General features: G+C 34.8%; 1 protein-coding gene across 2 annotated transcripts in view; it reads left to right on the forward strand.

The window, feature by feature from the left end:
• Window positions 1-26350, forward strand: part of igf2bp1 (insulin-like growth factor 2 mRNA binding protein 1) — a 66914-nt gene that overhangs the window by 35393 nt on the left and 5171 nt on the right. Inside the window, exons 3-12 of one of the 2 annotated variants that reach the window (XM_061982191.1) lie at window positions 4467-4515; window positions 10699-10750; window positions 11305-11368; window positions 17610-17903; window positions 18348-18482; window positions 19589-19711; window positions 20518-20653; window positions 20720-20842; window positions 24222-24338; window positions 24771-24845. In XM_061982191.1, the coding sequence (XP_061838175.1) occupies window positions 4467-4515; window positions 10699-10750; window positions 11305-11368; window positions 17610-17903; window positions 18348-18482; window positions 19589-19711; window positions 20518-20653; window positions 20720-20842; window positions 24222-24338; window positions 24771-24845 (1168 nt within the window). Of the gene's footprint in view, window positions 1-4466; window positions 4516-10686; window positions 10751-11304; window positions 11369-17609; window positions 17904-18347; window positions 18483-19588; window positions 19712-20517; window positions 20654-20719; window positions 20843-24221; window positions 24339-24770; window positions 24846-26350 lie in introns of both variants that reach the window. The other variant, XM_061982190.1, reaches the window with a different exon arrangement.

The raw sequence follows: 26350 nt of genomic DNA on the forward strand, positions 1-26350 counted from the left end.
AAAAAAGATTTAGAATCCTACATTAAAACACTCTCTACCTCTAACAACCAAAAAGCTGTGAAAACGATGATGCTGTGTTCCAAATTTAAGTTATTTACTGAGATTGAGTGAGCCTATGGCTTTGCACTTTGTTTATTATATATATATATATATATATATATATATATATATATATATATATATATATATATATATATATATATATTGCATTCTATTTTAGTTTCTTTGAATTTATGGCCCCCTGGCGCTGTTTTGTACTGTTTTTTTTTTTTACTGTTTTGTACTTTTTTTGTACTTACTTTGATTATTATTTTCAACTGTTTGTAAATGTTGACATTTACAAATAAAGGTTTATATAAATAAAAAAAAGGAGAAAAAAAAAGAAGAGGCTCGTGTCACGACGGCCATCATTTCGACAGCAACGGGTTTATTACGGCACTCGTCTGCGCCCTCACAGACTAAGTACACAGTGTACATGTGGGAAGTATACTTACTGGAGCGTACTTAGTGACGCAAGTGTTCCCTTTTTAGACACAACTCCAGTAACATTACACTTCCTGGCTGTCCACCAATCACAATCACGCCTGCCAAAAGGTGCATTCAAGAACGCCGGAATTCACAATTAAAACTCAACCTTACCGCTGCAGAACGAATGTCGATTTTTTTGGGGGGACAAACTGTCAAACCTTTTTCACCAAAAGCTCTTACAGAAATATTAACATTTATGTAGATGACAAATGCAGCACCTGTCTTATACCAAACATCTAGCAAAAATGGTTTTAAAACAAAACAATTAAATGGTAATTTTTCCACAAATAACCAACAATTTGAACGTATTGGTGCTTTTTCTGTTCAGGATATTAAATATATAACTAAACTTTGACATCTTCATGAAGAAATGCTGTGCTGTGCTTTGTTTTCTGTAAAATAGTAAATGTTTAATGCATGCATAATTGTATCATTTTCACAATTTCTCTGCAACATAAGCAGCATGCTAACTTATTTGTCGTTTTTGTTGACAAACCTGTGTAATGTAATGTGGCCTTCAAGTCTTTAATTGTATTCTTTACCATCACCATTTTCAAAGCAATTCTATCAGCATTCATCATGCAAACTTGGGGCATCTGGTGAAATACAAAATTGAAAGTAAAGTCACATGTTTATACAAATTTAAATAAGTAATAACATATATATGTGTATGTACTAGTTTCATTATTTATATTTCTGGTCATTTCAGGTTTTATGCATTTGAATTATTTTGTCAATAACTTCTGGAAATTATCTTTCTAATGCAAGAGATTGGTCTTCTCTGCAGACAATGTAGAAAAAGGAATTGTGCATAAAAGAAGGACAAAAGTCCGACACCATTTAAAATGGAGATAGTTGGCTCTTCAAAATGGAGGTCTGCCACATGAGCAGCAGGCGGGGTCAGAGGGTGAACTTTGACCCCATGCAAGCAGAGCAACCCCCATTTCTGGCACTAAATGAGTTCCAGAGGCCTTTGGATGTTCTCTGCTTTAGTCTTGGCCTTTCAGAGAATGAAGATCACATGACCAGATGTGGTCCAATCAGAACGTGACGTTGTCTCTAATAATTAGTTTGGGTCCTTGCAGAAAGTCGCAGTCAGGACTGATGATGATGACTATTATTATTATTATTATATAGACATTACACTGATGCTTATTATTATTATTTTTATTATATAGACTACACTGATGCCTATTATTATTATTATGATTATAATTATGATATAGACATTACACTGATGCTTATTATTATATAGACATTACACTGATGCTTATTATTATTATTATTATTATTATTAATATATAGAAATTACACTGATGGTTATTATTATTGTTGTATAGACATTACACTGATGCTTATTGTTTATTTTATGATTATCATATAGACATTACACTGATGCCTATTATTATTATTATTATATTATTATATAGACATTACACTGATGCTCATATTATTATTGTATATACATTACAATGATGCTTATTATAATAATTATTATATAGACATTACACTGATACTTATTATTATAATAATTATTATATCGACATTACACTGATGCTTATTATTATTATTATTATTTTTATTATTATATAGACCACTGATGCCTATTATTATTATTATTATGATTATAATTATGATATAGACATTACACTGATGCTTATTATTATCATGATATAGACATTACACTGATGCTTATTATTATCATGATATAGACATTACACTGATGCTTATTATTATTATGATATAGATATTACACTGATGCTTATTATTATAATGATATATACATTATACTGATGCTTATTATTATGATGATATAGACATTACACTGATGCTTATAATTATGATATAGACATTACACTGATTCTTCTTCTTCTAATTCTTATTGTATAGACATTACACTGATGCTTATTATTATGATATAGACATTACACTGATGCTTATTATTATTATTATTGTTTGTATTTGTTTATTTGAAGAACAATGTGCAGTTACATTAAAAAGATGGCCGCACCAGATGTATGCTAATTTCCATCTGTAGTCCTTTTATGGCACATCTAACGTCCATAATTGGGATTGAAAATACACAACAATATTGAAATGACATAATGATAGGCAATTTAAAGTACAAGTACAATACATAAAGGGTATGTGAGTGGACGGTCAAGTTACAGTATTTTAGCAGCGGAAGTATATAAAGGGCAGCAGTTTTGATCAAAGTCCATATACAGTGCAGATGGTACCCATAAGGGTATCTCATCCAATAGCCATACACCCCTGTGGTACTGCATATGTATACAAGTGTGTGATGTTACAAGATTGGACTGGTACTCCGGTGGCCATCAGACCAGGGTATCATCTGATGTTCAACTACATGCCTGCTATTGTTCATGTGAGCAGTGGTCTGGTGGTCTACAAGCCATTCTTTGACTGCCTGTGAGCAGGACTGCTGGTCTACAAGCCAGTCTTTGACTGCCCATGAGAAACTGTGAAAACTTGACTTTACTTTTTAAATCGAATTTTGAAAATAATCCAAATTTGGGAATTTAGAATCGCAATTCAGACGTGAATCGATATTTTGTGTTCACCCCTCTTAACGTTTAGCTAGTCTTTTATTAAGTTATTTATATGACATTTTGCTATTTCTATCAACACAACAAAAATATTATACAAGAGTGTCAGATTTTTCTTGTTTTTCAAAAAAGTTTGTTGACTTTGTTTTTCCAAAAAAAGTTTGACTTTGTTCTTTTTCAAGAAAGTTTGTTGAATTTGTTTTTCAAGAAAGTTTGTAGACTTTGTTGTTTTTCAAAAAAGTTTAGTGACTTTGTTTTTCAATAAAGTTTGTTGACATTGTTGTTTTTCAAGAAAGTTTGTTGACTTTGTTGTTTTTCAAGAAAGTTTGTTGACTTTGTTGTTTTTCAAGGAAGTTTGTTGACTCTGTTGTTTTTCAAGGAAGTTTGTTGACTTTGTTGTTTTTCAAGAAAGTTTGTTGACTTTGTTGTTTTTCAAGAAAGTTTGTTGACTCTGTTGTTTTTCAAAAAAGTTTGTTGACTTTGTTGTTTTTCAAGGAAGTTTGTTGACTTTGTTGTTTTTCAAGAAAGTTTGTTGACTTGGTTGTTTTTCAAGAAAGTTTGTTGACTTTGTTTTTCAAGGAAGTTTGTTGACTTTGTTGTTTTTCAAGGAAGTTTGTTGACTTTGTTGTTTTTCAAGGAAGTTTGTTGACTTTGTGGTTTTTCAAGAAAGTTTGTTGACTTTGTTGTTTTTCAAGGAAGTTTAGTGACTTTGTTTTTCAAGAAAGTTTGTTGACATTGTTGTTTTTCAAGAAAGTTTGTTGACTTTGTTGTTTTCAAGAAAGTTTGTTGACTTTGTTGTTTTTCAAGAGTTTGTTGACTTTGTTGTTTTTCAAGAAAGTTTGTTGACTTTGTTGTTTTTCAAGGAAGTTTGTTGACTTTGTTGTTTTTCAAGAAAGTTTGTTGACTTGGTTGTTTTTCAAGAAAGTTTGTTGACTTTGTTGTTTTTCAAGAAAGTTTGTTGACTTTGTTGTTTTTCAAGACAGTTTGTTGACTTTGTTGTTGTCCAAAAAACTTTGTTGACTTTGTTGTTTTTCAAGGAAGTTTGTTGACTTTGTTGTTTTTCAAGGAAGTTTGTTGACTTTGTTGTTTTTCAAGGAAGTTTGTTGACTTTGTTGTTTTTCAAGAAAGTTTGTTGACTTTGTTGTTTTTCAAGGAAGTTTGTTGACTTTGTTGTTTTTCAAGGAAGTTTGTTGACTTAGTTTTTCAATAAAGTTTGTTGAATTTGTTGTTTTTCAAGAAAGTTTGTTGACTTTGTTGTTTTTCAAGGAAGTTTGTTGACTTAGTTTTTCAAAAAAGTTTGTTGAATTTGTTGTTTTTCAAGAAAGTTTGTTGACTTTGTTGTTTTGTCCCTCTCCTTCTTCCCCCCAGGACCAGAAAGCTGCAGATCAGAAACATTCCACCTCACCTTCAGTGGGAAGTGAGTTTTTCTGCCTCTGGAGTGGCTATGTTTACTAAACTGCACCAGTGACACACACACACACACACACACACACACACACACACACACACACACACACACACACACACACACACACACACACACACACACACACACACACACACACACTTTACATTGTCAGTCACTTTTAAAAGCACCTTAGAATGTTACCAGGGACCTCATGTATTAAGTTTCTGGCGTGTCCAGGCTTGGGCTTGACACGTGGTGCGGTCAGAAGTGCACACAGGCTGCAATCAAACACAAGTGGTGGGACATCAGGAAGAAGGTGAAGAAGAAGAATCACCATATATTCCAGACTGTAGAACACACTGCTAAATAGAATAGAAAGTAAAAAGTACTTTATTGATCCCTGGGGGAAATAAATAAGCCAAGCCCACTACATTTTAGAATCAATCAATCAATCAATCAATCAACGTTTATTTATATAGCCCTTAATCACAAATGTCTCAAAGGGCTGCACAAGCCACAACGAAATCCTCGGCTCAGATCCCACATCAGGGCAAGAAAAAACTCAACCCAATGGGAACAACCAGAAACCATGGAAGGGACCGCAGATGTGGGCACTCTATAGCCGCAGACATTTTTTGGGGCTCTGGGAGTCACGATGCAGCCGGAGTTCTTAGAAGGCAGATTTGTGTCTAGGACATATGGTACAATACAATCAGCAATCTAGGATGGAGCTAGATCCTTTAGTATTTTATACCTAAGTAGTAAAACCTTAAAGTCACATCTTATATATATATATATATATATATATATATATATATATATATATATATATATATATATATGTATATATATATATATATATATATATATATATGTATATATATATATACAGGACTGTCTCAGAAAATTAGAATATTGTGATAAAGTCCTTTATTTTCTGTAATGCAATTAAAAAAAACAAAAATGTCATACATTCACATCAACTGAAATATTGCAAGCCTTTTATTATTTTAATATTGCTGATTATGGCATACAGCTTAAGAAAACTAAAAAATCGTATCTCAATAAATTAGAATATTTCCTCAGACCAAGTAAAAAAAAAAAGATTTATAACAGCAATACAAAATCAAACATTTGAAAATGTCAATTAATGCACTCAGTACTTGTACTAAAATCTCTTGGTACACAGCTGCATTGACTCTGGACTTGATGAAACACAGTGGACCAACACCAGCAGCTGACATGGCTCCCCAAACCATTGCTGACTGTGGGAACTTCACACTGGATTTCAAGCAACTTAGATTTGGCTTCTCTCCAGCCTTCCTCCAGACTCTAGCGCCTTGACTTCCAAATGAAATACAAAACTTGCTTTCGTCTGAAAACAGGACTCTGGACCACTCTGCAACTGTCCAGTGCTTCTTTTCCATAGCCCAAGTCATACGCTTCTAGAGATTTTAGACCACTACATGCTTCCATCTGTTGAAAAGCTCTATGGAGATGATGATTTCATTTTCCAGCATGATCTGGCACCTGCCCACAGTGCCAAAACCACCAGTAACTGGTGTACTGACCATGGCATTACTGTCCTCGATTGGCCTGCCAACTCCCCTGACCTGAACCCCATAGAGAATTTCTGGGGTAATGTGAAGAAGAAGCTGAAAGACACCAGACCCAATAATGCAAATGAGCTAAAGGCCGCTATTGAAGCATCCTGGGCATCCATAACACCTCAGCAATGCCACATGCTCATTGCCTCCATGCCACGCCACATTGATGCAGTAATCTGTGCAAAATGATTCCCAACCAAGTACTGAGTGCATTAATTGACATTTTCAAATGTTTGATTTTGTTTTGCTGTTATAAATCTTTTTTTTTTACTTGGTCTGAGGAAATATTCTAATTTTTTGAGATACGATTTTTGAGTTTTCTTAAGCTGTATGCCATAATCAGCAATATTAAAATAATAAAAGCCTTGCAATATTTCAGTTGATGTATAATGAATCCAGAATGTATGACATTTTTGTTTTTTTAATTGCATTACAGAAAATAAAGGACTTTATCACAATATTCAAATTTTCTGAGACAGTCCTATGTGTATGTGTATATACACATATATATGTATATACATATACATATACATATATATATATATATATGTATATACATATATATGTATATGTATATACATATACATATATATATATATATATATATGTATATACATATATATGTGTGTATGTATGTGTGTGTGTGTGTGTATATATATATATGTGTGTGTGTGTATATATATATATATATATATATATATATATATATATATATATATAGGTGTATATGTATGTGTATGTATATGTGTATATATATGTATATATACTTATATATATATATACCGGTATTAGGGGTGTGGGAAAAAATCGATTCGAATTCGAATCGCGATTCTCACGTTGTGCGATTCAGAATCGATTCTCATTTTAAAAAAATCAATTTTTTAAAATGTATTTATTTTTTTTATTTTTTAAATTTTTAAATTTTTCTTTTTTTTTTTACTTAATCAATCCAACAAAACAATACACAAGCAATACCATAAAAATGCAATCAAATTCCAAAACCAAACCCGACCCAGCAACACTCAGAACTGCAATAAACAGAGCAATTGAGAGGAGACACAAACACGACACAGAACAAACCAAAAGTAGTGAAACAAAAATTAATATTATCAACAGTATCAATATTAGTTACAATTTCAACATAGCAGTGATTAAATCCCTCATTGACATTATCATTAGACATTTATAAAAAAAGAAAAAAAAAAGAACAATAGTGTCACAGTGGCTTACACTTGCATCGCATCTCATAAGCTTGACAACACACTGTGTCCAATATTTTCACAAAGATAAAATAAGTCATATTTTTGGTTCATTTAATAGTTAAAACAAATTTACATTATTGCAATCAGTTGATAAAACATTGTCCTTACAATTATAAAAGCTTTTTACAAAAATCTACTACTCTGCTTGCATGTCAGCAGACTGGGGTAGATCCTGCTGAAATCCTATGTATTGAATGAATAGAGAATCGTTTTGAATCCGGAAAAAAATTGTTTTTGAATTGAGAATCGTGTTGAATTGAAAAAAAAAAAAGATTTTGAATCGAATCGTGACCCCAAGAATCGATATTGAATCGAATCGTGGGACACCCAAAGATTCACAGCCCTAATATATATATATATATATATATATATATATATATATATATATATATATATATATATATATATATATATATATATATATATATATATATATATATATGTATGTGTGTGTATATATATATATATATATATATATATATATATATATATATATATATATATATGTATGTGTGTGTATATATATATATATATATATATATATATATATATATATATATATATATATATATATAATGGTATATACAGTATAGGTCAGGGGTGTCAAAGTCAAGGCCCGCAGGCCAGATCCGGCCCGCGAATGAATGATCAATGATATTTGAGTAGTATTAGAACCGGCCTGCAGGCCACAGCCACCTGCTGCTGTTTTGCACTCACCAATACTCCATCAGTGTTGGTGCTAGGAATGTTTAAATTGGGGTCCCGCTGCATTATCCTGTTATATCGCACATTCTATATTGTGTTTTGGAAAAAGGTTGTCATAAATGTTAATTAATTCATTAAAAAAATATTACAAAAGAAAACACATTTTTATGCATATGTAAATTTATTCAGTTCTAAACATTCACATTATTCTTTCCTTCATGGATCTAAACTTTACCGCTGCCGTTTTTTTGGTCTATATTTTTATTATGATATTTTCAGAATGTATTTGTTCTATTTTGGCCAAAGTAAGACAAAGAAAACAATCTGAAGTTGTCTTTATTTTTTACTTTTAATGCCTTGATTTTAATAGTCCGGTGTGTCTGTCTATCTGTGTTGGCCCTGTAATGAGGTGGCGACTTGTCCAGGGTGTACCCCGCCTTCTGCCCGAATGCAGCTGAGATAGGCTCCAGCACCCCCCGCGACCCCGAAAGGGACAAGCGATAGAAAATGGATGGATGGATGGACGGCCCGCGTGTGCACATATTTTCCTCCATGAGGCCCCTGAGATAAAATGAGTTTGACACCCCTGATATAGGTATATGTATAAAGATAAATACAGTATATGTATATGTGTGTGTGTCTGACATACCAATACATGTTTTGATATGTTCTAATAAAATGTTATGATCGACGGTATGGAAAACAGCGCTGAGATCAATTAGCAGCAACATGGATGACATTAGCATTCATAGTTAGCAATAGATAATTAGTCATTTTTGCGAGGGCTGTCTCCGTAGAGTGATTTGCCCTGAAACCGGACTGAAAGGGTTCACGGAGATTGTTAGACGCCAAGTGTTCATTTAGCTGCTGTGCAACAATTTTCTCGAGGATTTTCGAGATAAAGGGAAGGTGGCCGGTAATTTACCATGGGGTCAGGATCAACGTTAGGTCTTTTGAGCAGAGGATGACTATCTGCTTTTTTCTTTCTTCAATTCCATGAATATCATTTACTACTTCTTCTTCTTTACGCTCACTTTCTTCACAACCAGGCTTAGAAAAACAAAGTTATGTTCATCTCTAGATATAAGCTAATACTAGCTGTAAGATAACGATAGCTGTAAGATAACGCTAGCTATAAGATAACGCTAGCTATAAGATAACACTAGTTATAAGATAAAGCTAGCTGTAAGATAAAGCTCACTGTAAGCTAATGCTAGCAATAAGCTAACGCTAGCTTTAAGAAAATGCTAGCTCAAGATAATGTGAGCTATAAGCTAATGCTAACAGTAGGTTTATGCTAGCTATAAGTTAACACTAGCTATAAGCTAGCACTAGCTGTAACCTAACACTAGCTATAAGCTAACGCTAGCTATAAGAAAACGCTAGCTATAAGATAACGCTAGCTTTTAAGATAACGCCAGCTGTAAGATAACTCTAGCTATAAGATAACACCAGCTATAAGATAATGCAAGCTCAAGATAACGCTAGCTGTAAGCTAATGCTAGCTACAAGCTAATGCTAACAGTAAGTTAATGCTAGCAATAAGCTAACATTAGCTATAAGATAATGCTAGCTATAAGCTAACACCAGCTATAAGAAAACGCTAGCTATAAGATAACGCTAGCTTTTAAGATAACGCCAGCTGTAAGATAACTCTAGCTATAAGATAACACCAGCTATAAGATAATGCAAGCTCAAGATAACGCTAGCTGTAAGCTAATGCTAGCTACAAGCTAATGCTAACAGTAAGTTAATGCTAGCAATAAGCTAACATTAGCTATAAGATAATGCTAGCTATAAGCTAACACCAGCTATAAGATAATGCAAGCTCAAGATAAAGCTCGCAATAAGCTAATGCTAGCTATAAGATAATGCAAGCTCAAAATAATGCTAGCTGTAAGCTAGCACCAGCTATAAGATAATGCAAGCTCAAGATAACGCTTGCAATAAGCTAATGTTAGCTATAAGATAATGCAAGCTCAAAATAATGCTAGCTGTAAGCTAATGCTAGCTATAAGCTCATGCTAACAGTAAGTTAATGCTAGCTATAAGCTAACACTATCTATAAGATAATGCAAGCTCAAGATAATGCTAGCTGTGAGCTAATAATAAATAAATGATAAATGGGTTGTACTTGTATAGCGCTTTTCTACCTTCAAGGTACTCAAAGCGCTTTGACACTACTTCCACATTTACCCATTCACACACACATTCACACACTGATGGAGGGAGCTGCCATGCAAGGCGCTAACCAGCACCCATCAGGAGCAAGGGTGAAGTGTCTTGCTCAGGACACGACGGACATGACGAGGTTGGTACTAGGTGGGGATTGAACCAGGGACCCTCGGGTCGCGCACGGCCACTCTTCCACTGCGCCACGCCGTCCCATGCTAGCTATAAACCAATGCTAAGAGTTAGCAAATGCTAGTGAGTGAGAGCAGATGTTGGTGGTATCTAACAGGGTTCTTTGACATTTACTAATGATGCTAACTGATATCATTTCTGCTAGCATGCTAAAAGAAAACAATTGCTGTAGCTGAGCTTCCATCTGAATTTTTTTTTATCCTGAGTGGTTGTCTTACCTGCTTTGTGCTTTTCCTCCTCTGACTTTGTGCCAGATGTTCGATGGCCTGCTGGCTCAGTGTGGAAGTGTGGAGAACTGCGAACAAGGTAGGCTCTCCAGGTGAATGATGACATCATCACCTACTTCTCCAACATCTTGCCATCAGTCCACTTCAGCTTTCACAATTAAAGCATTCAGAATGAAGACAAAGTGCGTTTCAAGGAGATTAAATATTTGTCAAAATAAATGTTTTCCATACAGGGCCACAGACTGACCAATCAAAAGATGAGAAAAATACAAATGAACTAAAAAAAAAAAGAAAAGCTAGCATACTATGCTAACAAGCTTAAAATGGCATGTTTACTGTTAGCATGAGTGAAATACTAAAATATATGACACTACTTGCTAAATTAGGTAAGAAAGCTAACATTATTACACTATTATGAGGTGTGTAAGATGCTAACGTTAGCATGCATCAAGTATGGAAATATGACTGAGATGTATACCTACAAATTTGGCTAATAAAGCTAGCATGCTAACAGGTATCATTTGTCAAGTAACAAAATATTTGACACTTAGATATGCACTTGCAAAATTAGCAAAAAAGTTAGCATGCTAATATTTGAATAGTGAATAATGTCACACTTTCACTTTCCCGCAGTCAACACGGACAGCGAGACTGCAGTGGTGAACGTTACGTACGCCTCCCGCGAACACGCCAGGCAGTAAGTCTTCACTTCCTGCACGCCACGACAATCTTTGGCAACAAACAATGTTGCCAAAGATTGTTTACACAATGTTTAAATGTTGTCTGTTATACATCATGGTCAAAATAATCACCACAATTATCTACAAAGATTGTCTATAAAATGTTTAAATGTCGTCTGTTACACGTCATGGCCAAAGTAATCATCACAATTATTTACAAAGATTGTCTATAAAATGTTTAAATGTCGTCTGTTACACGTCATGGCCAAAATAATCATCACAATTATTTACAAAGATGGTCTATAAAATGTTTAAATGTCGTCTGTTACACGTCATGGCCAAAATAATCATCACAATTATTTACAAAGATTGTCTATAAAATGTTTAAATGTCGTCTGTTACACGTCATGGCCAAAATAATCATCACAATTATTTACAACAATGGTCTATAAAATGTTTAAATGTCGTCTGTTACACGTCATGGCCAAAGTAATCATCACAATTATTTACAAAGATTGTCTATAAAATGTTTAAATGTTGTCTGTTTCATGTCATGGTCAAAATAATCATCACAATTATTTACAAAGATTGTCTATACAATGTTTAAATGTTGTCTGTTACACTGTCATGACCAAAATTATCATCACAATTATCTACAAAGATTGTCTATAAAATGTTTAAATGTCGTCTGTTATATGTCATGTCCAAAATAATAATCGCAATTATTTACAAAGATTATATGCAAAAGGCTTAAATGTCGTCTGTTACACGTCATGGCCAAAATAATCATTACAATTATTTACAAAGATTGTCTATAAAATGTTTAAATGTCGTCTGTTACACGTCATGGCCAAAATAATCATCCTAATTATTTACAAAGATTATCTATAAAATGTTTATAGTCGTCTGTTACACGTCATGGCCAAAATAATCATCACAATTATTTACAAAGATTGTCTATAAAATGTTTAAATGTCGTTTGTTACACGTAATGGTCAAAATAATCTTCACAATTATTTACAAAGATTGTCTATAAAATGTTTAAATGTCGTCTGTTACACGTCATGGCCAAAGTAATCATCACAATTATTTACAAAGATTGTCTACAAAATGTTTAAAGTCGTCTGTTACACGTCATGGCCAAAATAATCATCACAATTATTTACAAAGATTGTCTATAAAATGTTTAAATGTCGTCTGTTACACGTCATGGCCAAAATAATCATCCTAATTATTTACAAAGATTATCTATAAAATGTTTATAGTCGTCTGTTACACGTCATGGCCAAAATAATCATCACAATTATTTACAACAATGGTCTATAAAATGTTTAAATGTCGTCTGTTACACGTCATGGCCAAAGTAATCATCACAATTATTTACAAAGATTGTCTATAAAATGTTTAAATGTTGTCTGTTTCACGTCATGGTCAAAATAATCATCACAATTATTTATTTACAAAGATTGTCTATACAATGTTTAAATGTTGTCTGTTACACTGTCATGACCAAAATTATCATCACAATTATCTACAAAGATTGTCTATAAAATGTTTAAATGTCGTCTGTTATATGTCATGTCCAAAATAATAATCGCAATTATTTACAAAGATTATATGCAAAAGGCTTAAATGTCGTCTGTTACACGTCATGGCCAAAATAATCATTACAATTATTTACAAAGATTGTCTATAAAATGTTTAAATGTCGTCTGTTACACGTCATGGCCAAAATAATCATCCTAATTATTTACAAAGATTATCTATAAAATGTTTATAGTCGTCTGTTACACATCATGGCCAAAATAATCATCACAATTATTTACAAAGATTGTCTATAAAATGTTTAAATGTCGTTTGTTACACGTAATGGTCAAAATAATCTTCACAATTATTTACAAAGATTGTCTATAAAATGTTTAAATGTCGCCTGTTACACGTCATGGCCAAAGTAATCATCACAATTATTTACAAAGATTGTCTACAAAATGTTTAAAGTCGTCTGTTACACGTCATGGCCAAAATAATCATCACAATTATTTACAAAGATTGTCTATAAAATGTTTAAATGTCGTCTGTTACACGTAATGGTCAAAATAATCATCACAATTATTTACAAAGATTGTCTATAAAATGTTTAAATGTCGTCTGTTACACGTCATGGCCAAAATAGTCTTCACAATTATTTACAAAGATTGTCTATAAAATGTTTAAATGTCGTCTGTTACACGTCATGGCCAAAGTAATCATCACAATTATGTACAAAGATTGTCTATAAAATGTTTAAATGTCGTCTGTTACACGTCAAAACAAAATAATCATCACAATTATTTACAAAGATTGTCTATGACGTGTTTAAATGGCGTCTGTTACACGTTATGGCCAAAATAATAATCACAATTATTTACAAAGATTGTCTACAAAATGTTTAAATATCGTCTGTTACGCGTCATGGCCAAAATAATCATTACAATTATTTACAAAGTTTGTCTATAAAATGTTTAAATGTCGTATGTTACACGTCATGGCCAAAATAATCATCACAATTATTTACAAAGATTGTCTATAAAATGTTTAAATGTCGTCTGTTACACGTCATGGCCAAAATAATCATCACAATTATTTACAAAGATTGTCTATAAAATGTTTAAATGTCGTCTGTTACACGTCACGGTCAAAATAATCATCACAAATATTTTCAAAGATTGTCTATAAAATGTTTAAATGTCGTCTGTTACACGTCATGGCCAAAATAATCATTACAAATATTTACAAAGATTGTCTATAAAATGTTTAAATGTCGTCTGTTGCACGTCATGGCCAAAATAATCATTACAATTATTTACAAAGATTGTCTATAAAATGTTTAAAGTCGTCTGTTACACGTCATGGCCAAAGTAATCATCACAATTATTTACAAAGATTGTCTATAAAATGTTTAAATGTCGTCTGTTACACGTCATGGCCAAAATAATCATCACAATTATTTACAAAGATTGTCTATAAAATGTTTAAAGTCGTCTGTTACACGTCATGGCCAAAGTAATCATCACAATTATTTACAAAGATTGTCTATAAAATGTTTAAAAGTCGTCTGTTACACGTCATGGCCAAAATAATCATCACAATTATTTACAAAGATTGTCTATAAAATGTTTAAATGTCGTCTGTTACACGTCATGGCCAAAATAATCATTACAATTATTTACAAAGATTGTCTATAAAATGTTTAAAGTCGTCTGTTACACGTCATGGCCAAAGTAATCATCACAATTATTTACAAAGATTGTCTATAAACTGTTTAAATGTCGTCTGTTACACGTCATGGCCAAAATAATCATCACAATTATTTACAAAGATTGTCTATAAAATGTTTCAATGTCGTCTGTTACACGTCATGGCCAAAATAATCTTCACAATTATTTACAAAGATTGTCTATAAAATGTTTGACCACACAAAACAAACCATCATATTAGTTCTTACCACCATGTTTTGTAGCAAATGGCAATAAAATTGACATTTCTGGGAAACAAGCGCTCCCCTGTGGATATTTGATGGAACTACAACCAAGTGTACAATCCATCCATCCATCCATCGATTTTTTACCGCTTGTCCCTAATGTCTACAAATATATCATCTTTACAAGTGTACTTATGTTGACATACATTGTACTAATGAACAAAAAACTATATGTGTATTAATACACACTTTGCGTTTCTGCTAAACATTGCTGAGTAGCAAATACTTGAGTCGTTTTTTGAAATTTCTGCAAACATGTCATGAATTTAAAGTAATTAACTGTTTATGATTCATAATAATAATAATAAACAAAGTGCTTTGATATTTTTCTGCAGCAACAATATCAGACAATGTGACAATATCACCAAAATAATACAATGGTTTCATTTTCATGAAATAGTCAATAGTGCAAAATAAGTAAAGTACAAAAGCCAAAACCAGTGAAGGTGTCACGTTGTGTAAATGGTAAATAAAAACAGAATACAATGATTTGCAAATCCTTTTCAACTCGTATTCAATTGAATAGACCGCAAAGACAAGATATTTCATGTTCACACTGAGAAACGTATTTATTTATTTATTTCAAATAATCATTTAGCAACAGCAACACATTGCAAAAAAGTTGTCAGAGGGGCATTTTTACCACAGTGTTACATGGACTTTCCTTTTAACAACACTCAGTAAAGGTTTGAGAACTGAGGAGACACATTTTTGAAGTGGAATACTTTCCCATTCTTGCTTGATGTACAGCTTAAGTTGTTCAACAGTCCGGGGTCTCCGTTGTGGTATCTTAGGCTTCATAATGCGCCACACATTTTCAATGGGAGACAGGTCTGGACTACAGGCAGGCCAGTCTAGTACCTGCACTCTTTTACTATGAAGCCACGCTGTTGTAACACGTGGCTTGGCATTGTCTTGCTGAAATAAGCAGGGGCGTCCATGGTAATGTTGCTTGGATGGCAACATGTGTTGCTCCAAAACCTGTATGTACCTTTCAGCATTAATGATGCCTTCACAGATGTGTAAGATACCCATGCCTTGGGCACTAATACACCCCCATACCATCACAGATGCTGACTTTTCAACTGTGTGCCTATAACAATCCGGATGGTTATTTTCCTCTTTGTTCCAGAGGACACAACGTCCACAGTTTCCAAAAACAATTTGAAATGTGGACTCCTCAGACCACAGAACACTTTTACACTTTGCATCAGTCCATCTTAGATGAGCTCGGGCCCAGCGAAGCCGGCGGCGTTTCTGGGTGTTGTTGATAAATGGCTTTGGCTTTGCATAGTAGAGTTTTAACTTGCACTTACTGATGTAGCGAACAACTGTAGTTACTGACAGTGTTTTTTTTAAGTGTTCCTGAGCCCATGTGGTGATATCCTTTACACACTGATGTCGCTTTTTGACCGCCCGAGGGATCGAAGGTGCATAATATCATCGCTTACGTGCAGTGATTTCTCCAGATTCTCTGAACCTTTTGATGATATTACGGAGCGTAGATGGTGAAATCCCTAAATTCCTTGCAATAGCTGGTGGAGAAATGTTGTTCTTAAACTGTTGGACAATTTGTTGACAAAGTGGTGACCCTCGCCCCATCCTTGTTTGTGAATGACTGAGCATTTCATGGAAGCTACTTTCATACTCAATCATGGCACCCACCTGTTCCCAATTAGCCTGTTCACCTGTGGGATGTTCCAAATAAGTGTTTGATGAGCATTCCTCAACTTTCTCACTCTTTTTTGCCACTTGTGCCAGCTTTTTTGAAACATGTTGCAGGCATCAAATTCCAAATAAGCTAATATTGGCAAAACATTACAAAGTTTTCCAGTGTGAACATGAAGTATCTTGTCTTTGCAGTCTATTCAATTGAATATAAGTTGAAAAGGATTTCCAAATCATTGTATTCTGTTTTTATTTACCATTTACACAATGTGCCAACTTCACTGCTTTTGAGTTTTGTAAGAAAAGGAGACATTTTGTGGAAGTAAACAGAAAATATGGCTAGATACATATTTATATAATATGGTCTTTGTCCGATACGGACACCACTCCATATTTCGAGCGAAACAATTCTGTATTTAATCCAGTGGTTGTAAACTTTGTTCACCAAGTAGAACTTCAAAACACTTGGCTCTATGTACCACCATGATGACCCAAATGACAGTAGAGTAGCGTAGTATGCCTAAGTATTCATTAAGTACCACCATAATGACAACATTAAAATACAGTAGTGTAATAGACCTAAGTATTTATTAAGTAACACCATAATGACAACATTAAAATACAGTAGTGTAGTAGACCTAAGTATTCATTAAGTACCACCATAATGACAACATTAAAACACAGTAGTGTAGTAGACCTAAGTATTCATTAAGTACCACCATATGACAACATTAAAATGCAGTAGTATAGTAGACCTAAGTATTAATTAAGTACCACCATAATTACAACATTAAAATACAGTAGCGTAGTAGACCTAAGTATTCATTAAGTACCACCATAATGACAACATTAAAGTCCAGTAGCATAGTAGACCTAAGTATTCATTAAAAGCAACGCAGTGGTATATTTAGTAGTTTTGACCACTGCAACACTGTTTGAATATTGAATCAGGGGATGATTCTCTGGCTCACCACTAGATGGAGCCCTGTACCACTGGTGATGTAATGATGTAGTTACGTTATGATGCAATCCATGGTTGCATATGTCATCAGTGGTCCTTCATGTCTCAGTGCCATCCAGAAACTGAATGGCTACCAGCTGGAGAGCAACACTCTACACGTGTCCTACATCCCCGATGACAGCTCTGACCCGGACGAAGACCACCGGGGGCCCGACAACGGCCGCCGCCCCGGTTACGGGCCCCGCGGTGGTCCTCGCAGCGGCTCCCCGAACTCAGGGATCCCGAGCAAACTTCAGCACGGCGACATTCCTCTGAGGCTTCTTGTACCCACGCAGTACGTGGGCGCCATCATCGGCAAGGAGGGAGCCACCATTCGCAACATCACCAAGCAGACGCAGAGCAAGTCAGTGTTGGCCGCTATTTTGTAACTTCCAATATGCTGAACAAGCAAAACTTGTACACCGCTGTGTTCAGGAATATTAGTATGTATAACATACATACATACATATGTATGTACATACATTGAAATGTATGCAGCAACAACATGAGGTAGCACCTGTGTTCTACATACATGTCATTATAAACAATAGGATGTGCTGTAGCAAGAACATGAGGTAGCACCTGTGTTCTAAATACATGTCATTATAAACAATATGATGTTCTGTAGCAAGAACATGAGGTAGCACCTGTTTTCTACATACATGTCATTATAAACAATATATTTTTTAGCAAGAAGATGAGGTAGCACCTGTGTTCTACATACATGTCATTATAAACAATATGATGTCATGTAGCAAGAACATGAGGTAGCACCTGTGTTCTACATACATGTATTCCCTGACTGCAGGATCGACGTTCATCGTAAAGAGAACGCAGGCGCTGCTGAAAAGTCCATCAGCATCCATTCCACTCCTGAGGGCTGCTCTGCCGCTTGCCAGATGATCTTAGATATCATGCAGCAGGAGGCCAAGGATACCAAGACGTAAGTTGAAGACTTTTTGTAAGACATGAACACATATGGTTTTCTTTTTGTACGCATTCTAATGTGTAAATAAACTCTAGCAAGAGTCAGCTAACAATGAAGACATGGGAGTCGCATAAAGCGCTCTCAAAAACCTCCATCAATGTTCTGTATACATTCTGTAAGTATAGATGTAGTATCTAGTGACATTCATAATAACATGTAATATTTACATATTTTCATAATTTTAAGCATACACAGACGGATCACAACGTTCACTTTCCCTTCGACATCAACAAGACTACTAATGATGGCAGACTTGATGAGAGATAACAAAAGGACAAATGATGATCCAGAACCGTCTATTTTTGAGCCTGAACATAAGGAGGATGATCTACAAGTTTTAGAAGCTGTGTGCTAAACAGATGCAGCTTTAGTCAAACACTAAGCATCATGTAGCAGTATTGCTAAGTTCTAAACAAGATATACATAATAATAAAATAATCACTTACCGTACAATGTCTGCTCTCAGTGGGATAACGACTGGTGGGATGTTTATATCCTCCTGTTTACATCAACCATTTTTTTCCGTGTCTTTCTGGCCATCAGTGGGTCTAAATTGGCTGTCAAAGTTAACCAACTTGTGGGTTTATGTCCACAACCTTCTACTATCCAGGTGAGAGGCGTGATTTATCATCTAGAATTAACTTTCACCAACTCAGAGGCCATGCAGCAGCTCAATATGTCATTATAGCAGCATAAGCTAGTTAGTACTCTGTTAACACTGAAAGTAGTTCCTCGGTGTTAGCACTTATAATAACAATATTGCTAATACGTGTTAATATTCAGGTCATGACATGTAAATGGAGGATTAGTGGTGCTTTTTGGATGTTTTTTAGAGAACTTTATGGGCACAGTAGTGTACTCCCTGTATATGTGTTGTTAGCAACCTCCTACTTGCTGTATTTTATGATTTAGAATGCAAAAAAACGGAAAAACCTATGTGTTTTTGTCCTTCATAAGGCTTGTGAATGATAGGTAAAAAAAAAAGTGCACTTCCCCTTTAAAGGGACCTTTATGTTTTTACATTCTGGATCTCAACCTCACGTTTCTTTGTTGTCATCAAGTGCTGACGAGGTTCCTCTGAAGCTTCTCGCCCACAATAACTTTGTCGGACGCCTCATCGGGAAGGAAGGACGCAACCTGAAGAAAGTCGAGCAGGACACCGACACCAAGATCACCATTTCGCCGTAAGAAGAGCAAACACACACACACACACACATACATACCGGTACACACACTGGTACTTTTGTGTCGCTCATGTGCAAATACAATTGTTAAACAATAACATCTAAATTATTAACTTCAGCTGATAATAACTGTGCTGTCCACTTGTTATATCTTGTTTTCTTACACTTTGGAGTCTCATTTGCAAGTTTTGTATTGTAGACTTTGCTTGCAACTCAGTAGTCTTTATTTATATAGCACATTAAAACTGTGTACAGTTCCGCACAGGACACACAAAACAATTAAGTCTGTAAAACAGTGAATAATACAATAAACAGTAACATGATAGCAGCAATACAGTGTGTTGCCGTATTTAGGAAGTAGTCTTCGCCATTAAGTTGAATGCGCCAGTCTTGTGTTTTGTCGAGCCCTACAAAGTGTTTATACTCGGTAAGTATTGCATTTTATGTGCATTTTAGTTGTAGTTTTCATCCCCATGTAAAATGGCTAATGCTAATCAGTAGCATATACATGGCATATCCAGTGTAAATTAGCATGTTGCTAGCAAAATCAAAAAAATGGCCCCTTCTTGCTTCACCGGCAAGAAAAATCGTTACGTTTTCCAAAGGCTTTGACTGCTTGTTTTCCCGCCAATTACTTGATCAGGTTTTGAGTCTGCAGCCTGCGTGCAAATATGCTAGCGTGTGATTTTACGCGGTAGTACAGACAGAATATGTCAGGTATTTTTAAAAGTAGCAAACTGGCAGCCATCTTGAGCCAGCGGTTGTTTGCGTGACGAGTGCCAACGAGGAGTGTGTGCTGTGCCAAGTCTTCAGGATCTGACGCTGTACAACCCAGAGAGAACCATCACAGTGAAAGGGTCCATGGAGGCCTGCTGCCAGGCTGAGGTGGAGATCATGAAGAAAGTGAGAGAGGCCTACGACAACGACGTCGCCGCCATGAACGTAAGTGGAGTTTGTACGAGGTTGGAGAAGAAGTCGGAGGGGTGCAACCTGATGATTTCTCCACAGCAACAGACTCACCTGATACCTGGGCTCAACCTGGGAGCCTTGGGCCTCTTCCCTTCCTCCTCCAACATGCCTCCACCGCCATCAGGGAACCAGGTCCCCGGGGCCCCTTACAGTTGTTTTGGGGTAAGACCAACCATCTTTCATTGGACCTCTGGGAACCTCATGTATAGGTGCCATGTTGGTTATACAAATGCTTGTCAATCGTTTTTATTATCTAATTAACAGGAGGGATGTAGCCCAGATATATTCTGTATTTCATATGTCAATACTGACTTTTAAGTTTAAAATCCTTTTTATTATTTTATTGTTAGGAGGGATTTAGCCCAGATATATTCTGTATTTCACATGTCAAAACTGAATTTTATGTTTACAATCATTTTTATTATCAAATCATTAGAAGGGATTTAGGGCAGCACGGTGGAAGAAGGGTTAGTGCGTCTGCCTCACAATACGAAGGTCCTGAGTAGTCGTGAGTTCAATCCCGGCCCCGGGATCTTTCTGTGTGGAGTTTGCATGTCCTCCCCGTGACTGCGTGGGTTCCCTCCGGGTACTCCGGCTTCCTCCCACCTCCAAAGACATGCACCTGGGGATAGGTTGATTGGCAACACTAAATTGGCCCTAGTGTGTGAATGTGAGTGTGAATGTTGTCTGTCTATCTGTGTTGGCCCTGTGATGAGGTGGCAACTTGTCCAGGGTGTACCCCGCCTTCCGCCCGATTGTAGCTGAGATAGGCTCCAGCGCCCCCCGTGACCCCGAAGGGAATAAGCGGTAAAAAATGGATGGATGGGATGAATAGAAGGGATTTAGCCCAGATATATTCTGTATTTCACATGTCAATACTGACTTTTATGTTTACAATCATTTTTATTATCTAATTATTAGAAGGGATTTAGCCCAGATATATTCTATATTTCACATGTCAATACTGACTTTTATGTTTACAATTGTTTTTATTATCTAATTATTAGGAGGGATTTAGCCCAGATATATTCTGTATTTCACATGTCAATACTGACTGTTATGTTTACCATCGTCTTTATTATCTAATTATTAGAAGGGATTTAGACCAGATATTTTCTATATTTCACATGTCAATGCTGACTTTTGTTTACAATCACTTTTATTATCTAATTATTAGGAGGGATTTAGCCCAGATATAGATAGATAGATAGATAGTACTTTATTGATTCCTTCAGGAGAGTTCCCCCAGGAAAATATGTTCTGTATTTTACATGTCAATACTGACTTTTATGTTTACAATCATTTTTATTATCTAATAATTAGGAAGGATTTAGCCCAGATATATTCTGTATTTCACACATCAATACTGACGTTTATGTTTACAATCCTTTTTATTATCTAATTATTAGAAGGGATTTAGCCCAGATATATTCTGTATTTCACATGTCAATACTGACTTTTATGTTTACAATCTTTTTTATTATCTAATTATTAGAAGGGATTTAGCCCAGATGTTTTCTGTATTTATCATGTCAATACTGACATTTATGTTTACAATTGTTTTTATTATCTAATTATTAGGAGGGATTTAGCCCAGATATAGATAGATAGATAGATAGTACTTTATTGATTCCTTCAGGAGAGTTCCCCCAGGAAAATATGTTCTGTATTTTACATGTCAATACTGACTTTTATGTTTACAATCATTTTTATTATCTAATAATTAGGAGGGATTTAGCCCAGATATATTCTGTATTTCACACATCAATACTGACTTTTATGTTTACAATCCTTTTTATTATCTAATTATTAGAAGGGATTTAGCCCAGATATATTCTGTATTTCACATGTCAATACTGACTTTTATGTTTACAATCTTTTTTATTATCTAATTATTAGAAGGGATTTAGCCCAGATGTTTTCTGTATTTATCATGTCAATACTGACATTTATGTTTACAATCCTTTTTATTATCTAATTATTAGAAGGGATTTAGCCCAGATATATTCTGTATTTCACATGTCAATACTGACTTTTATGTTTACAATCTTTTTTATTATCTAATTATTAGAAGGGATTTAGCCCAGATGTTTTCTGTATTTATCATGTCAATACTGACATTTATGTTTACAATTGTTTTCATTATCTAATTATTAGGAGGGATTTAGCCCAGATATATTCTGTATTTCACATGTCAATACTGACCTTTATGTTTACAATCATTTTTGTTATCTAATTATTAGGAAGGATTTAGCTCAGATAATATATCCTGTATTTCACATGTCAATACTGACTTTTATGTTTACCATCGTCTTTATTATCTAATTATTAGAAGGGATTTAGACCAGATATTTTCTATATTTCACATGTCAATGCTGACTTTTGTTTACAATAATTTTTATTTTCTAATTATTAGGAGGAATTTAGCCCAGATATATTCTGTATTTCACATGTCAATACTGACCTTTATGTTTACAATCATTTTTATTATCTAATTATTAGGTGGGATTTAGCCCAGATATATTCTGTATTTCACATGTCAATACTGACTTTTATGTTTACAATCATTTTTATTATCTAATTATTAGGAGGGATTTAGCCCAGATATATTCTGTATTTCACATGTCAATAATTACTTTTATGTTTAGAATCGTTTTTATTATCTAATTATTATGAGGGATTTAGTCCAGATATATTCTGTATTTCACATGTCAATACTGACTTTTATGTTTACAATTATTTTTATTCTGTAATTATTAGGAGGGATTTAGCCCAGATATATTCTGTATTTCACATGTCAAGACTGATTTTTATGTTTACAATCATTTTTATTTTCAAATTATTAGAAGGGATTTTGCCCAGATATATTCTGTATTTCACATGTCAAGACTGATTTTTATGTTTACAATCATTTTTGTTTTCAAATTATTAGAAGGGATTTTGCCCAGATATTTTCTGTATTTCACATGTTAATACTGACTTTTATGTTTACAATTGTTTTTATTATCTAATTATTAGGAGGGATTTAGCCCAGATATATCCTGTATTTCACATGTCAATACTGACTTTTATGTTTACCATCGTCTTTATTATCTAATTATTAGAAGGGATTTAGACCAGATATTTTCTATATTTCACATGTCAATGCTGACTTTTGTTTACAATAATTTTTTAAATCTAATTATTAGGAGGGATTTAGCCCAGATGTATTCTGTATTTCACATGTCAATGCTGACCTTTATGTTTATAATTATTTTTATTATCTAATTATTAGGAGGGATTTAGCCCAGATATATTCTGTAATTCACATGTCAATACTGACTTTTATGTTTACAATCGTTTTTATTATCTAATTATTATGAGGGATTTAGTCCAGATATATTCTGTATTTCATTGATGAATAAAAATAAAATATATTCAAAGTATTCACTTTATTCACAAGAGATGACTTGTACATAAGTATTGACAGTCTTTGCTCAATACACTGAGGATGAGGATGATGATGAGGATGATGATGATAATGACGATGACGTGTGCTCAGGCTCCAGAGCAGGAGACTGTGCACATCTACATCCCGGCACAGGCGGTCGGCGCCATCATCGGGAAGAAAGGACAGCACATCAAACAACTGAGTCGCTTTGCGGGGGCAAACATTAAGGTGTGTGCCACATTATGGTCTGTGCCACATTATGGTCTGTGTCACAGCAAACATGGCGCTGGTGCCCTGCCCCCTCACCTCATTTTCTTATGCACACATGTACAATAAGTACATACAAAATACACATTTTCTTATGCATTGATGTACAATAAGTACTTACAAAATACACATTTTCTTATGCATTGACGTACAATAAGTACTTACAAAATACACATTTTCTTATGCATAGACGTACAATAAGTACTTACAAAATACACATTTTCTTATGCATTGATGTACAATGAATACTGCTCAGACAAAAAGTCCACAAATGGGATTATTGAAATCATTTTTTACTGCCAGCAGTATTCTCACGAGTATCAGACTTTTGACAATCCATAAACATGAACCCTCTCCTTGGTTTTGGTTCAAAGTGTGTTCCACTCCCATCAGATCGCCCCGGCTGAGACTCCGGACTCTAAAATGAGGATGGTCATCGTGACAGGACCGCCTGAAGCTCAGTTTAAGGTAATTACGGTGGAACCTCCATTTACGAACTGAATTGGTTCTTGAAAATGGTTTGTAAACAGTCCCTTTGGTGCTCTCAAAAACGTTAACAACCATGTTGCTACAAGAATGAAAAAGTTTCAAAGTAAAATCCTTTTTACCACAGAGGGGAGGGTACAGGGAGGCGGGGAAGTGGGCGTGGGTTCCCCCTCTTCTCTAAGTCTAAGTCCACAGCAATTCCCTCCTTCTTTCCGGGCTGGTTTGTTGAGGAACAAAATAAAAGAAACAATTATTAATGTACAAATTACAATATGTCTGAATTATTGCCACTTGTTTATTATTAATGTACAAATTACAATATGTCTGAATTATTCCCACTTGATTATTATTAATGTACAAATTACAATGAAGGTAAATGTGAGGGGGGAGTAAAGTTCATGACTAACACTAATCAATAATCAATCAATCAAAGTTGACTTATATAGCCCCTAATCACAAGTGTCACAAAGGGCTGCACAAGCCACAATGACATCCTCTACTCAGATCCCACATAAGGGCAAGAAAAAACTCAACCCAATGGGAACAATAAGAAACCTTGGAAGGGACCGAAGATGTAGGGACAATTTTTTGGAGGATTTTCGAGATAAAGGGAAGGTGGCTAATGAGTTAAATTTTCTTATTAAAGGGGAACATTATCACAATTTCAGAATGGTTAAAACCATTAAAAATCAGTTCCCAGTAGCTTATTATATTTTTCGAAGTTTTGTTCAAAATTTTACCCATCACGCAATATCCCTAAAAAAAGCTTCAAAGTGCCTGATTTTAACCATCGTTATAAACACCCGCCCATTTTCCTGTGACGTCACATAGTGAAGCCAACACAAACAAACATGGCGGAAAGAACAGCAAACTATAGCGACATTAGCTCGGATTCAGACTCGGATTTAAGCGATTCAACAGATTACGAATGTATTGAAACGGATGGTTGTAGTGTGGAGGCAGGTAGCGAAAACGAAATTGAAGAAGAAGCTGAAGCTATTAAGCCATATCGGTTTGAACCGTATGCAAGCGAAACCGACGAAAACGACACGACAGCCAGCGACACGGGAGAAAGCGAGGACGAATTCGGCGATCACCTTCTAACCAACGATTGGTATGTGTTTGTTTGGCATTAAAGGAAACTAACAACTATGAACTAGGTTTACAGCATATGAAATACATTTGGCAACAACATGCACTTTGAGAGTGCAGACAGCCCAATTTTCATCAATTAATATATTCTGTAGACATACCCTCATCCGCGCTCTTTTCCTGAAAGCTGATCTGTCCAGTTTTGGAGTTGATGTCAGCAGGCCAGGGAAGCTAGGGTCGATAGGGGGTTTAGCTCGCTCGTCTGCGGGATCAAACTGCCGCCATTGCTTGCCGTGCTACCGAGGTCCTTTGTCCCTGAATTGCTCACACACTCCGGCAGATTCAATGGGGGTCTGGCGGCAGATTTCTTTGACTATCGTTGGAAATGCATCTGC

Source organism: Nerophis lumbriciformis, linkage group LG24 (assembly GCF_033978685.3).
Source record: "Nerophis lumbriciformis linkage group LG24, RoL_Nlum_v2.1, whole genome shotgun sequence".
In the NCBI taxonomy this organism is placed as follows: Eukaryota; Metazoa; Chordata; class Actinopteri; order Syngnathiformes; family Syngnathidae; genus Nerophis; species Nerophis lumbriciformis.